Source organism: Lepus europaeus, chromosome 11 (assembly GCF_033115175.1).
Source record: "Lepus europaeus isolate LE1 chromosome 11, mLepTim1.pri, whole genome shotgun sequence".
Lineage (NCBI taxonomy): Eukaryota > Metazoa > Chordata > Mammalia > Lagomorpha > Leporidae > Lepus > Lepus europaeus.
In genome coordinates this window covers 51,104,701-51,119,512 of record NC_084837.1, presented here as the reverse complement: position 1 = coordinate 51,119,512, position 14,812 = coordinate 51,104,701, and the positions used below count along the sequence as shown (strand labels likewise).

General features: G+C 46.1%; 2 protein-coding genes across 2 annotated transcripts in view; both read right to left on the bottom strand.

Moving 5' to 3' along the window:
- The window catches only part of SLC7A8 (solute carrier family 7 member 8), a 59,038-nt gene extending 52,157 nt beyond the window's left edge, over window positions 1–6,881 (bottom strand). Inside the window, exon 1 of the mRNA XM_062205434.1 lies at window positions 6,009–6,881. Coding sequence (XP_062061418.1) covers window positions 6,009–6,159 — 151 coding nt within the window. The 5' untranslated portion in view covers window positions 6,160–6,881. The remainder of the gene's footprint in view (window positions 1–6,008) is intronic.
- A 6,342-nt stretch (window positions 6,882–13,223) lies between these two features.
- On the bottom strand, window positions 13,224–14,010 carry LOC133769448 (S-phase kinase-associated protein 1). Its single transcript, XM_062204647.1, has one exon. It carries the CDS (start codon window positions 13,962–13,964, stop codon window positions 13,473–13,475), a length of 492 nt encoding a protein of 163 aa, XP_062060631.1. The 5' UTR covers window positions 13,965–14,010; the 3' UTR covers window positions 13,224–13,472.
- Between the last annotated feature and the right edge of the window lie 802 nt (window positions 14,011–14,812).

The following is a 14,812-nucleotide window of genomic DNA, read 5'->3' as shown; positions in this document are numbered from 1 at the left end:
CCTGCTGATGTGCCTGAGAAAGCAGCAGAAAATGGCCCAAGTGTTTGGTCCCTGTACCCACGTGGGAGACCCAGAAGAAACTCCTGGCTCCTGGCTTGCAGCCATTTGGGGAGTTAACCAGTTGTCTCTCTCTCTCCCTCTTGCTTTCTAACTCTGCCATTTAAATAAAATAAAATAAAGCTTTAAAAAATTAGGGAATGGCTAAGCCTTTAGCCTATGATGTTAGACCACCTGGTTATCAATTCTATGATCCTGGGCAAATTACTATGTGACTCAGTCTTCCCATATTTAAGATAACTGTAGTATCTTCTGCAACACAATTATGGTCAGGTGAAATAAAATAAGTAGAGAGCTATGGCACAGAACTGGCATTTAGTAAGTACTCAGTAAGAACTATTCTTGGGGCCTGGCATTGTGCCACAGTAGGTTGCCTCTGCATGCCATGCCAGTTCCAGTCCTAACTACTCTGCTTTGGACCCATCTTCCTGCATCTGTGCCTGGGAGGGCAGCCAAGGGTGGCCCAAGTAAGTACTTGGGTCCTTGAGACTTATGTGGTAGATCCAGATGGAGCTCCTGGCTCCTGGCCCAGGCCTGGCTGTTGTGGCCATTTTAGGGAGTGAACCAGTGGATGGAAGATCTGTCTCTCCCTATTTGTCTGTCATTCTGTCTTTCAAATAAACAAAAAAGTAAGCCTCAAAAATTATTTTTTTAAAAAATTCATGTTAGTTGGGAGAGAGTGATCTAACAGCTAGACCTGACTCCAGCAGCAGTTCTGCCGAGAGCACACATTGTGCTAAAACCACATTAGGAGCATTGTTCTTTAGGTTTTGTGGGCAGCTTCTCTGCTTTCAGACCTCATGTCTACACCGAAATATACAACTGGTATAAAGTTACTGAAACAGTCCTGGGTGCTGTGGAGGGCTCGCACACGCCTGGGGAGAATGTTGATCCATAAAGGAAAGGTGTGCACGAGGGAAGTGCATGGGAGCGTGGGCTGAGCAGGCCAGCTTTAATGCAAGTCTTCCCACAGCTACCTGAAGACCAGGACCTTCTCCCACTCCCAGTTGACTCCCCAGCTTCCCCTTAAACAGTAAACTCTCCTCACTGGGAGTACACTGCTAATTGCTTCATCTATAAAAGTAATAAGAGCTTCCATCTGTCTGGGAGAAAACACCCCAAATGGACACAAAAATAAACAGTGGGGAACAATGCCCCAGAGCTTGATTCCAGATTGAAACTCCAGGTCTGAATCCTGTCTGCAAGACTTTTTAGTTGAGCGACCTTTGGCAAGTTGCTTATCCTTCTGAGCCTCGACTTTATCTGTAGGAAGAGGTAATAAGTGCCTATTACACAGAGTTTATTTTGAGGAACAAACAAGATGAAGTACATTAGGTAACAGGATGAGTACCTGGTACAAAGTAAGTGCTTAGTAGCAACACCTGTGAATAGTTGGTTTGCTTTCACTAATAAGTGATTTTGGTTGTCTTTCACATCCCTTTTAGATTGGGGGTGGGGGGGACTCCACATTGACAGTGAAATCTAAGTTGGTTTGCTGCCAATAGGTTTCCTTAGCCAAATACATGGAGAGGAATAACAATGTTAGGTCAGGGCAAAGGTGATGGTAAAAAATTAAAATGGGCCAGGACCAGCATTGTGGTGCTGCGGTTAAGCCGCTACATGACACGGGCATCCTATATGGGTGCTGGTTCAAGACTCAGGTGCTCCGCTCCCCATCCAGCTCCCTGCTAATGTGCTTGGGAAAGCAGCAAGGATGGCCCAAGTCCTTGAGCCCCTGCATCCACACGGGAGACCCAAAGAAGCTCCTGGCTCCTGGCTTGAGTCTGGCACAGTTCCAGCCATTGCAGCCATTGCAGCCATTTGGGAAGTGGACCAGAGAATGGAAGAGCACCCTTGCGTGCGCTCTCTCTCCCTCTCCCTCTCACTGTAACAGACTTTGAAATAAATAAACATAAAAAAAAAAAGGACTTACAGATGTATAAGATACAACTTTTGCTCAAGGAAGTAACAGTTTAGTCCTTATCCTCTAACCTATAAAATCTCCCTGAAAGATTTTCCCTACTCCCTCTTAGCACGTATCCTTCAAGAGTCTTCTTAACCTAGTGCTTTATAAGAACCTCTCTCTCTCTTTGGGCCTCCAACCATTCACCTAACTTTGCCCTCCTTCAGTTCTTACACAGCTAAACCATATCAAGAATGTTCAATGTTCTCTAATGCACTGGAATCTTATCTCTCCAATCAGATTATAAATAACTCTAGAGCATGAATGTTCTATTAGCTCACTTTATATTCTTGTGCTGTTCTATAATCCCTACTTCTGATCATCCAGGATGATTATTAATGACATTTTATGAACTTGCAAGAAACATATAGTTTAACTTACTCACCTAACTCAGTGGGGGATGAGACATATCTGGGACAAATGCTACTCTTCCATATCATATCACCTGATTCACTGGGAAATTTTCTGCCTCTTTTTGCCTTTTAAAAAATCTTCCAGCCAGCGCCACAGCTCACTAGGCTAATCCTCCACCTGCGGTGCCGGCACTCTGGATTCTAGTCCTGGTTGGGGTGCCAGATTCTGTCCCGGTTGCCCCTCTTCCAGTCCAGCTCTCTGCTGTGGCCCAGGAATGCAGTGGAGGATGGCCCAAGTGCTTGGGCCCTGCACCCGCATGGGAGACCAGGAGGTAGCACCCGGCTCCTGGCTTCGGATCGGTGCAGTGCGCTGGCCATGGCAGCCATTTGGGGGTGAACCCACGGAAGGAAGACCTTTCTCTCTGTCTCTCTCTCACTGTCTAACTCTGCCTGTCAAAAAAAAATCTTCCTATTTATTTTCATCTACTTGAAAGGCAAAGTAAAAAGGAGAGGGGAGAGAGAGAGACAGAGGGAGAAACATCAATCTTCCATCTGCTGGTTCATTCCCCAAATGACTGCAACAATCAGGCCAAGCCTAAGCCAAGGGCCAAAAACCTATATCTGGGTCTCCCACAAGGGTGGCAGGGGTTTCAGCTACTTAAGCCATCCACTGCTGCCTTCCAGAATGCATTAGCAGGAATCCAGATTAGAAGAGCAGCCAGGAGTCAAACTGGCACTTGAACAGCGTGGGCTTTGAAAACGGTGGCTTAACCTGCTATGCCACAATGCCTACCCCTCTTTTTGCCTTTTAATTCTTTTGCTGCCATACCATTGACGTTGAGCACCAGATAACTGAATTCTGCATGGAAAATACCAGTTCTATTTTTTGCATTTTGTGCTGAAAAAACCTGAATTGCTATCATTCACTTGGAAAGCCCCCTACAGGAGGACAAGATAGCTCTCCAGCACATGTGCTACTCAACACTCAGGCACGAACGGAAGCAGAAAGCATTCTGTCCCGTGACATTGTAACAGGGAAATTTGTGTCTCCTTCTAGCTTGAATGGAAGTAGAATAGAGTTTATTAACTCTACAATGGTTCTCAGTTTTGGAAAAAATCCCAATGTCTTTAAAAGCACCCATTTAGGGGCCGGCATTGTGGCATGGAGGGGTGAGATGGGTGTAAAGCCATCACCTGCAGTGCTGGCTGCTCCACTTCCGATCCAGCTCTCTGCCTTGCCTTAGGAAACCAGTGGAAAATGGCCCAAGTCCTTGGGCCCCTGCACCTGCGTGGGAGACCTCTAAGAAGCTCCTGGCTCCTGGCTTCAGATTGGCCCAGCTTTGGCTGTTGCAGCCATCTGGGGAGTGAATCAGTAAATGGAAGACCTCTCTCTCTCTCTCTCTCTCTCTCTCTCTCTCTCTATATATATATATATATATATATGCGCCTCTCTGTAACTCTACCTTTCAAATAAATAAATCTTTTTTTAAAAAAAGAAAAAAAAATTGAAATCACCTATTTAGAATCTCCTTTCACCAAAGAACACCACTATCACGGCACCACGGGGAACTTTGGGACTATTCTCACATGGAATGAGCATCCATGAGGTCATGAACAAATCACCCCACGGGAAACTGTACTTATTAGCCCTAACACCTCATTTCTTCATAGTCTTAGAAGAAAATGCCAAAGAGACAAAAACCTAGCATATAGGAAAATACCTTCCCCTCCCGAATCCCTGCTCACGTGGAGGGGATGGGTGAGCAAGAGCGAGGCAGGAAGGAGGAGTTTTGATGCTGAGCGCAGGTGGGCCTGCGCACCTGCATATGAGGCAGGACCTTCCCAAAGGCAGAAAAACCCTTCATCATATCAGTCAAACTGGCGAAAGAGGTAACAGGCTCCAGGCTATTTATAGACCCTGAATTGGCATGTGCTGTACATAACGAGTCCTTGGCTGATCTCATTTTTTTTAGAGCAATTGAGATAAAGTAAAGGAGAGGCAAAGAAAATGTAATGAGACGTTCAGATCATGACAGTAATTTTTTTATAGCATTATCTTCTTATAACTGTGGATGCCTGGAAAAGTTCCCAGAGCCAGAGAATTAGATACAATGGGATTCCACTGGAAAAGACATTATTAGAGATAATGTCCACTGAGTCTGGGTGTAGAGGTGAAGAGGATTATCTGAATACTGGAGTGATTTTATTAGATTTCAAGGGCGTTCTCCAGTGTCACTCTTGCTCAGATGCCAAAACCTCTCTGAGCTACTGCATGGAACACGGTGTTGTGCAGGGAAACTGGTTCACAGGCCAGGGACACAGTTAGCCTCCACAAGGGAACTCTGGAAAGATGATGGAGAATTCCCTCGGGGCTTCACTGTCCTGCACCCCTTTCTGTGGGAAGAAGGGGTGCCCCTATCAAAGGTGGCTGGAGCCCTCAGCCCCTGAAGTGAGGTCAGGGAGGGGCACCTGCAGAGCTTCTGTGCAAAGAACACAGAAAAGAACAGGGTAGTCAGTCGGAGTGGTGCACAGGGACAACCGGGTCCCCCAGGATGCCCACCTTCCACGGCAGAACACACATTCCACCTGTCAGCTCTTCCTCTACCTCTAGTTAGGCAAGATTCCCTTAGACAACCTCAAAGGGTCTTCTGGGGGTGTCAAGAGACAGTTTTACAGGGTCTGCACTGTGGCACAGCAGGTTAACGCCCTGGCCTGAAGCGCCGGCATCTCACATGGGCACCGGTTCTAGTCCCAGCTGCTCCTCTTGCGATCCAGCTCTGCTATGGCATGGGAAAGCAGTGGAAGATGGCCCAAGCCCTTGGGCCCCTGTACCCACGTGGGAGACCTGGCTTCAGATGGGCACAGCTCTGGCCATTGCGGCCAATTGGGGAGCGAACCATCGGATGGAAGACCTCTCTCTCTTCCTCTCCTCTCTCTCTGTAACTCTGACTTGCAAATAAATAAATAAATCTTTAAAAATAAAAAGAGAGACAGTTTTACTCCACTAGGCCATGAGACACCAATGGCAAACTCTCCGTTTACAGAAAGGCACAATCTGTCTCCCCTTTTCTTCCTTAACTTCCTAATCTGTGAAGCGGGTACAAAATCCCAGCCATCGCACCCCACGTCACACAGCAAAAGTGCTGCGTGAGACGGCAAACGCTCCCAAGGCAAGGCACGATTCTTGCTGCTGTTGTCATTTCTAGGACACATTCCACAGTTCACATAGCATAAAACAACAAAATATCTACAAAATGTGTCCCGGAAGCCAGCCAACAGCCTCTTGAGGGTGGTAGCATAAAAGCCTGTTAAAAATTCAGGTCCCTCCGTCGCACCTTAAAGCTACTGAATCAGAACTTTCCAGTGTTCGGGTCCCAGGCAATGCGGGGCCGCATGATCAGCCAGGGCGGTGACCCTATTTGCTCCGTTCTCTGAACACGGGACACAACTGTTCAGTCCGCTTCGGAGGGAGGGATGGCTGACGTCTGTGACTTCCAATAAGGTAACAGCACAGGCGGCCGGCAATGCTTCCGTCAGGAATACAGCAAAAAAATAGTGCTTTAGAGGGGCTAAGGTCCCAACACGACGACCCCCAGAGAGGCGGAGGAGAGGCTGGGCAAAGAAATTGGACTCACCTACGATGATGCCACAAGCACTGACCAATCCGATCTCTTTCTTCAGGGCTACTCCGCCCCCTCCGGAGCCGGCCTCGGGGAAATCCTCGGATTCGCTCCCACCTGCGTGGTTCTTGTCGGTGTTGTGTCGGTGCCTGGCCCCCTTTTCCATCTTTCTCAGTAAGATTTCAACCTCCAAAAAGCGCGCTCTCTCTGTATCTCTCTCTCAGTGCGTACGAATATAAATACAGAGAGAGAGCCTTTCAAATTAAAATGACCTTTTCCCGAAATAGGGACCACTCCTACCGTCTAAAAAAGACAAGCAGAGGAAAGGCGGAAAATATCCCTACTTTGTATGGACACTTTCTCATCACTCGTGCTTACAAACCAGGAAAGTGTTGTTTTGGAAGGGGTGGGGGTGGGGAGCATATATATATATTTAAGTATAAAAATAGCCCTGCACCAGCGGCTCCCGCTGGACTGCTCCCGAAAGGGATGCGTCCACGCCCGGGTGGACCCGCTCGGCGCGTCAGCCGCCGCCGGATTTCAGACGCTTAAAAAAGAGCCAGTCTGCGCTCCCTTCAGCGCTCTTCCTAAGGGAACAGGGACCGCCTTTACCTCCCCTTAGTCTTTAAGGCTGAGGGTAAAAGTAGTTTTCATTAACCGAAGGAGCGATCCTCAGGTACTTTTCCTCTCTCCCAGAAAAACAAGCGGAGGACGGGGCCGGCTCGCGCCAGATCTGACTTCCACCTGCCGCGGGCTTCTCTTCCCCTCCCGGCCTCCGGCTTCCGCTCTCCCCAGACGTCCTCTCCCGTCTTGCCCTTGCCTGCCTCGCTCGGCTCTCGGCGCTCACGGAACAGGCTGCCCCATCGCTGCGGGTTCCAGCCGAGTGGTTCCTCCGCACGCCCAAGTGCGTCCCTGCGAGCCGCAGCTTTTATTCGCTGGGCGAGGCTCCGCCCCGTCGCCTCCGCGCCTCTCCATCCTCCGGCGCGTCTCCTCCTTCCGCTGCTATTTAAATATTGGTGCACAGCCCCTACGCGATTCCCCCTTGTCGTTGTCCCCGTCTCCGTCGTTCTGCTGGTCGCTAGGCGGGGGTGCGATCCTCGCACCCCGAGGGCGCCGGGGGAGCTCGCTAGCGAGCAGGGCGCAGCACAGCCTTTGGGGACAGTGATGCAGACGCCTCGAATGCCACCAGCAGTCAGCCTGTAGGACCGGGGCTTTGGAGGGTACAGGAGAAAGGGTGCAAGGACATCCACCCTTTTCAAGTTTTTTGGGAAGCTCGGAGGAATCTGCACGTGGGGAGAAGCCAATGGAAGGAATTAAGAAAAATGGGAGAGCTTCATGGAGTGTAACTGTGAGCCATGAAGACTAGGAAGAAAACTAAACCACCAGGAACAAGTGGTAGCTTCATTGTTCACAGCTGTTACCCAGGGCTGGTTGACACATAAAAAAAAAAAAAAAAAAAATTCAGATCCTGAATCCGCAATTTACTATAAAAGTCAGCATTTGAAAAGCAGGCGGGGGAATTATCAGCACCTCCCTGATGGCCAAGCAGCCTTGCTGACGTTAAGAGATGACTAACTTAATACCATATTGTTACCTGCTTCCCTTCCCTGGAGAAACTGCCAGAAAGCAGTTAGGTCTATCATTGATTGTAAAGTACTTTGGGAACAAAACAAAAAACCAGCGCGAAGAAATATAGCGGACAACAGTGTGAGTCTAAAATGAAGTTATTTTGAATCTTATCAAATATGCAAAATGACTTTGTTTTCAAGTGAGTCTCAAAAGTAAAGTTTCCCAAACTGGCCACTAGCTACAGGGGTTTGGCCTTGCTTTTTGGAAAATGTCCCAAAAGATTGTGCGTTGTAAGGGTTAAATAGATAGTTAATTCCTTAAAAAATGAGGTTGTTTGAGCTTTTGTGGCAAAGGCTATTTCAAACGGGTAAAGTCCATTCCCCAGGCTTTTCTTCAGTCTGTCCCTTGATAACTCAGCAAGTATTAAGAGGTTTCAAAGGTTGGAATTTCAATCCCTTCTCTTCTCCTACCAGCTCAACACACAGCAAATTGAAAGCCTCAGCAGAAAAAAGAAAAGAAGGCAGCGTAGAAAGGGTTTTCAGCCAGGCAGGGAATATATAGCACAAAACTCCGCGGGAGGGGCTGAGTCATGGGAAATGAGAAATGTTTGAACTGCCTCTGGCCTTTCCTGGCAACCCTAGGAAATAACGGAGGCAAAATTTGATGGATTTCATTTTTCAGCAAATCCGATTTGCAGGCTTTTGTTCAGATTTCAACATCAAAGGGGAAAACAAATAATCTTTCCGCTTCTCAAATGTGAGTTCTTTCATGAGTGTTTAGTTCTCATTTAAATGATGCAGACTTAACAGGGTATAAGACATGAAAGTGATTAATTTGAGTTCTCTTGCCAAAACCAGCACCAACTGACAATATGGTAAGCCTTCGCGCCCTCCGTTTATGAATTAGGAAGCTAAGGGGGGTTATGGGATCACTCACGTTCTTGGGCTACACTGGTACTAAGTCTGCCAAACTGGAAAGGAAGCACTGTTGAAGATTAGTATTTCTATGTTTTAGCACTTGGAATTCACAACTGATTTATGACTATAAATGACGCAATGTAAAAGCAAGGAAGGGCTCTCTCCTCCTTCCAAGAGCCATTCATACGAAGTCTTTCGCTTTAGGCTGGGATCTTTTTGTGATAAAAATCCTAAGTGTGTCAAAATTCTATGGGCTTATTGAACATCAGAGAGAAAGAAAAATCTTGATGCAATATGTTGAAGGAAATCTGCAAAAAATGATTACCTGAAGTCTATTAAATTATGAGCACTGAATTTTTTAATTCATTATTCTACATTGGCCTTTAATATTTTATTTACCTTCTACATTTAAATATCGCTTTACAGTCTACAAGCTGTTTGGTGAACAATACCTTGACTTTTTTTCCTCATTAAGTATCTTGTATAGATAAGGCAGTTATTTTTAAGGACTTAAAAAATTAAGCTGAGACTCACGGATGTGTCTTACCTGAGGTCAAAGACCAGACACTTAAACTATTCATGAGCAGCTTGTCCCTGCCTCAAATTCTCTCACCCAAGGAAACAAAAGACTTTCCATCAGGGCCATGCCTATGTAGCCTCCAAGCGGTGTCAAAACTGCGTTTTAGAGACCCACCTTGGGGCCAACTCATAATCTCTGTCCATTGAGACCCACAATACCTAATTTAGGCCCCACCATCTGTCATCCCTTCACACAATCCTCGGCTTGGCCATCTCCCCAGTACTTAGTCAACTGTGTTTTCAACTTCTGAATGATATTTTACATGCTTCAGATGGGAAGCAACTGGTCCCTTTAACCAGGGAAAGGGTAGGTGGAAGGGTCATTTTCTTACAAATATTGTATTTGGACTTTGGAAGGCTGTGCGTGGCTGACACCTACTGCACAGAGATGGAAATGGCACGCGAGTGCTACTTGGGGTAGACAAGAACACTCTGACGTACCAGTATTCTCTTTGGAAACATCAGGTTAAAAATGCCTGTTAGGCATGGAGGTTTGGCACAGTGGTTAAGATAATGCCCAGGACACCTGTATGCCATATCAGGATGTCTGAGTTCACGTCCCAGCTCTGCTTCCTACTAGTGCCCTGCTGATGCTGCTGGGAGACAGCAGCTGATGACCCAAGTACCGGGGTCCCTGTCGCCCTTGTGGGAGACCAGGATTGGGTTCGCTGGCTCCCACCTTCAGCCTGGCCCAGTTCTGGCTGTTGCAGGCATTTGGGGGGTGAACCAGCAGATGCAAGAGTTCTCTATCTCTGATCTTTCAAATACAATGAAAATGAATAAAGATGAAAAAGAGAAGAAGTGCCTGTGAACATGGAAGAATAGAGCACGAAGCTGATCCCCTGCATTCCTGATTCTTTTTTTCTGGATCCAACAGACAGCACGTTATTGTTGCTGTTTGCGACAGAGTGGTGAAGTCTGGGTTTACTTGGAAAGAACCCACATCTTTCCCTGGAGTCATCTCAGTGGACATGGTCTCACCCTGCTCTTCCCATACCTACATGCCCAAAGTCAGAAGGAAACCTTTCTTTTAAGTTAAAGTGAACTTTCTTCTCAGAGTGCCAGTGCCTATGGAGGCCTCCTGAGCCAGCGATTTTAGGGATCTATTATTTCATTTAAAAATGGAAAGCAGATGAAAATGAATGAGAAAAGAGAAAGGAAATAATAAAGGTCAAACAAAATAGGTCCAAAAAAAAAAAAAAAACAAAGATGAAATGAGGAGAATGAATCAATAAGCCATTTTTAGGGCATGCTCTGCTTGCCTTTGGATATAGCCAGAAGTTCAAAGGAAGCTGTGTCTTCTAGGGTTTCTATGGTCCTGAGAATCTGGATGCACAGACCTTGTTTTGTTATGACGGTGAATTAATTCATGCTCTTTTGGAGGCAATGATGAATCCTTATTCTGACACTAGAGACACACATTCCAGCAGATTACTCCTCTGTCTGCTGCACTTGGCTGGATTCCGTGGAGCCAGCCCTGTACTAGTGGGAAAGAAAGAGACACGCCCCGTGGCGGCTGTGCCTTTCACTCCTCTGCTGGGCCCAATCTGACCTGGGGCCTTACTATTCTAGGAACTTAGGTGACTCCTGTTCTGAGGAGATAAATATGGATTATTTCCATGTCCTAATTATTTTCATTATGTTTACCAAAGATGAGGGTGTGTATCTTTTAAGATCTGGAAGATAAGTTCCTGGAGTGCAGAGACCTGCCTGTTCACTGCTGTAACCATAGTTCCTAAGTGAGTGCCTGGCTCTCAATAAATGAAATTGAATGAATCAATGAATACCTGGTGATGTACACTAATGCATAATAAATACATATAATAATTACTGTGGATAGGGGCTGAGTTGTATAAAGAGAAGGAACACACAATCAAGGCTTTTTTTCTTTAAAGTTTATTTATGTATTTGAAAAGCAGAGCAAGAGAGAGAGATATCGATTTTCTATTTGCTGGTTCACTCCCCAAATGCCAACAACAGCCAGGATTGGACCAGGCCAAAGCCAGGAGCCCAGAACTTCACCTGGGTCTCTCACATGAGTGACAGGGACCCAACTACTTGAGTCATCAGCTGCTGCCTCCAGTAGAGATTTAAAAACTGATGATGCAGAGTTACTGAGAGAGGAATAATCCAGGAGCAAAGTGTGTATTAGCAGGAAGATGGATCAGAAGCAGAGATGACACTCGGTCCCAGGCACTACAGGCTGCAGGTGTCCCAAACAGCAGCTTAACCTGCTGCAGCCCGATGGCTGCTCCACAATTCAGGTTTTTTTGTTTTTTGGTTTTTTTTTTTAATATTTATTTATTTTTTTTGAAAGTCAGTTACACACAGAGAGAAGGAGAGGCAGAGAGAGAGAGAGGTCTTCCATCCGCTGGTTCACTTCCCAGTTGGCTGCAACAGCCAGAGCTGTACCGATCTGAAGCCAGGAGCCAGGAGCTTCTTCCAGGTCTCCCACGTGGGTGCAGGGGCCCAAGTACTTGGGCCATCTTCCACTGCTTCCCCAGGCCATAGCAGAGAACAGGATCAGAAGTGGAGCAGCTGGGACTCGAACTGGTGCCCACACACTGCAGGCGGTGGCTTTTACCTGCTACACCACAACAAAGGCCCCACACAATTCAGGTTTTGACTTAATTATTTCATGTAGAGCCCAGACCTCAAAGAGACCCTCAATACTACTCAGAAATCCTACCACAAACTTGCAGTCAACTGAGTTTTCCATTTATCTTCAAACCAGGACCACTTCCCAAATCATCACTTCCAGCTGACATCCTTGATGATTACTCACGGGAAGACAGGAGTAGTCAGAACTTCTGCTGAGTGCCCCACCCACTTAAGCCTGTCAATCTGCCTGTAGCTTTAACCACTTCCTTCCCCTTGAAAAGGATTGGTCTGTGCTCCTGTGTTTCTCCCCCACTGTACTCTGGTTTCCCTGTCCTACCTCCTTGCTCAGGGACTTTGCCCCTGGATTATTCCTCTCTCAGTAACTCTCTGTATCATCAGTTTTTAAATCTCTACTGGATTACTCCTATCAGCATACAAACGTGCTATCATAGTGCCCATCAAAGAAATGAAACAAACACAACTTCCTTGCCTCCTCACTCCTTTCCAGCTACCACCCAATTTCTCTGCTCCCGTACCCACTTCCTCACCTCTGTTCATGCTGGAATCCACCACACCAAAGTGTCGCCATCACTAAGCAGAAATCCTTCTTGTCCAGGCCACCAAATAGCCTCCCCAGGGTCCAATCTGGTGATCATTTCTCGGAAGCCTGTTTCTAGTTCATGTCTCGAGGGCACCCCCTTTCTTCCGCCTCTCTGGCCTCTTCTCAGGTTCCCAGCTTTATTCTTTCCTCTTCCTATCTTTTTTCTATTCTCCAGGGTGAACTCAACTAGCCCCATAGCTCTCAGTAGCATCTATATGCTGTTATTTCCAAAATGCATAAATCCAGCCCTCATCTCTCCAGTGAACTCTAGAGGTAGCTATCTGGCTAGCTGGTGTCTCTGAATGTTTAGTACGCAACCCAAACTTAGTATGTGCTCCTAACCTCCAGACCCCAGCATTTCTCTTGCTAGTAAACGGCACTAGTTGGTCAGTTCCAATGTCTTTTTTTTTTTTTTTTTTTGGATTTTGCCACATATTTTAATATTAAAGGTTATTTTTGACATGCAAGTAGAGTCAACAGTGTCCCCCATATGGGGACAGTGATTATAAAAAGATGACATAACACATGAATTAAGTGTCTTTTTTAATTGAAAAGCTAACAAACTGTCTAGTTACATTTCTCCCCACCCCCAAAACCACAAACCAGGTAGTAACTGAGTCTTCTAGGCAATATACTCAAAGCTGAGAAGATTAAAAATAAGAACAAGTCCTCAGATCCAATTAAGGGAGCCCTGCTACACACCAGCTGATCAATGCCAGTGGTATTGACTGACCGTGCAGCTGAAGGACAGCCTAATGGGCCCACTCAGAACGTTTGTGTCAAGTAGCCTCTTTCCAGTTTCCAACTCATGAATAAAGATAGTATTTTTTTAATTCTATTTCAGAAAACTTTTTGGAAGTTGTTTTATTTACAATGCCAACTTTTAAAAGATCACTCAATTTAACTGGACAATAAACCAGGCAGCAATCACTCTGCGAGAAGAGAGGAAGCCCCAAATGCCACTTTCTATCGAGAACCCACAGTTCAGTTTTATTCAGAGCAAAGTAAACAGGAACTTTCAATCATACTAGAAGAAACTCGGGTTTGGAATCTGTACTCAAACTACACATGCAGTGAGGACAATATTCTGCTAAAACAAATGATTTGCTGCTGCATTTGTCTACGTTTGCCTAATATTAACAATTATAAACAGAGCAGTGCAACTAGTATTTGGAACAATCCTTACAGTGTTACAGTGTCAGGCACAACGTTTCACTTCTCTTCACACCACTGGTTCTCTTTGCGTACCTGGGCTTCTTCTTCTTCAGTAAAGTCATTCTTAATGTTGAAGGTCTTGCGAATCTCCTCAGGAGTCTTCCCCTTGATCATATTGGCAACAGTCTTGCACGTAACGTCCAGCAAACCTTTGATGTCTAAGTAGTTTGCAGCCAGAATAAGCTCAAAAAGTGTTCCTTGGTCAACTTTCAGAAATTCCTGGTCCCAAACAGGGATATCATCCGTTCGCTTTTCCTTGTTCTCATCGTCTTCAGGAGGAGGAGGATCATCCTTGTGGTGAGTGCACCACTGAATGACCTTTTTTAATATTGCTGCATTAACATTTGGTAGAGGAACCGGGTCATCATCTCCTTCATCATCCATCCCCAAATCTTCCAACATGGTCTTGATAGTCACAGACTGTTTGGCAATTTCTACATCAACTTCAAAAATCTCTCCATCAGAACTCTGCAACTTTATTGAAGGCATGGTGTTCGGCTTTGAGGAGCCGGCGGGCCAGAGGCTGACGAGAGAGGGGCGGCGTCAACGCAAGGAGAAGAGAAAGGCGGACGCAAGGCCACTCCAGTTCCAATGTCTTGAAATCAACTTGACTTACCTTTATCTCACATACCCACGTCTGGTTCATAAGTCGACCCCATTAACTGTAGCTTTAAATCATATCTCAAAGTCAATCACTTCTTACCATCTCCACTGCCACCACCCTGGTTCATCACCATCTCACCATCAGTTACCACTTGAACCATTCCAATGGCCTCTTAATCGGTCTCCCTGTTAGTTCCCACACTTTCCTCCTACACATGTTCTCCTATAACATGTGTAGCTTCTAGAATGACCTTTCATAGTCATAAATCAGGAAATTAGGTCATGTCACTTCCTTACTCAAAACCCTCTAATGGCTGCCCATCACACCTAACTAGAATTGAATCTGAAGTCGTCTTTCTTTGTCATGGTCCCTGGCGACCCCTTTATCTTCTTTTCTTCTTCCTTTCACTTAGTCCTCCAATCCAAAAGGCCTTCTGACTATTCCCTGGACAGTGAGCTCTGCCTCAAGGCTCAGCACTGGCCGAAGCCTCAGTTAGTGCACGGCTCCTGAAGAAGTCACTGGGGAGTGCCTTGTTCTCTCATTCATGCACACCCTCCTCCCAGGGGACTTCTCTGACTATCCCAGAGAAAACCCATCTTGCACCTCATTCTTAAAATAATACCTATCATTACCTAGCATCAGTTTTTGTTTGCTTCCTTGGTGTCCCTTGTGTGTCTCTCCTAGAAGTGTCTCTTAAAACTGTCAAAGGGCAAAATTACAACAGTTCACTTTA

Coding starts and splice junctions, on each gene's coding strand:
- LOC133769448 (XM_062204647.1), bottom strand. CDS start 13,964: ATGCCTTCAATAAAGTTGCAGAGTTCTGATGGAGAGATTTTTGAAGTT.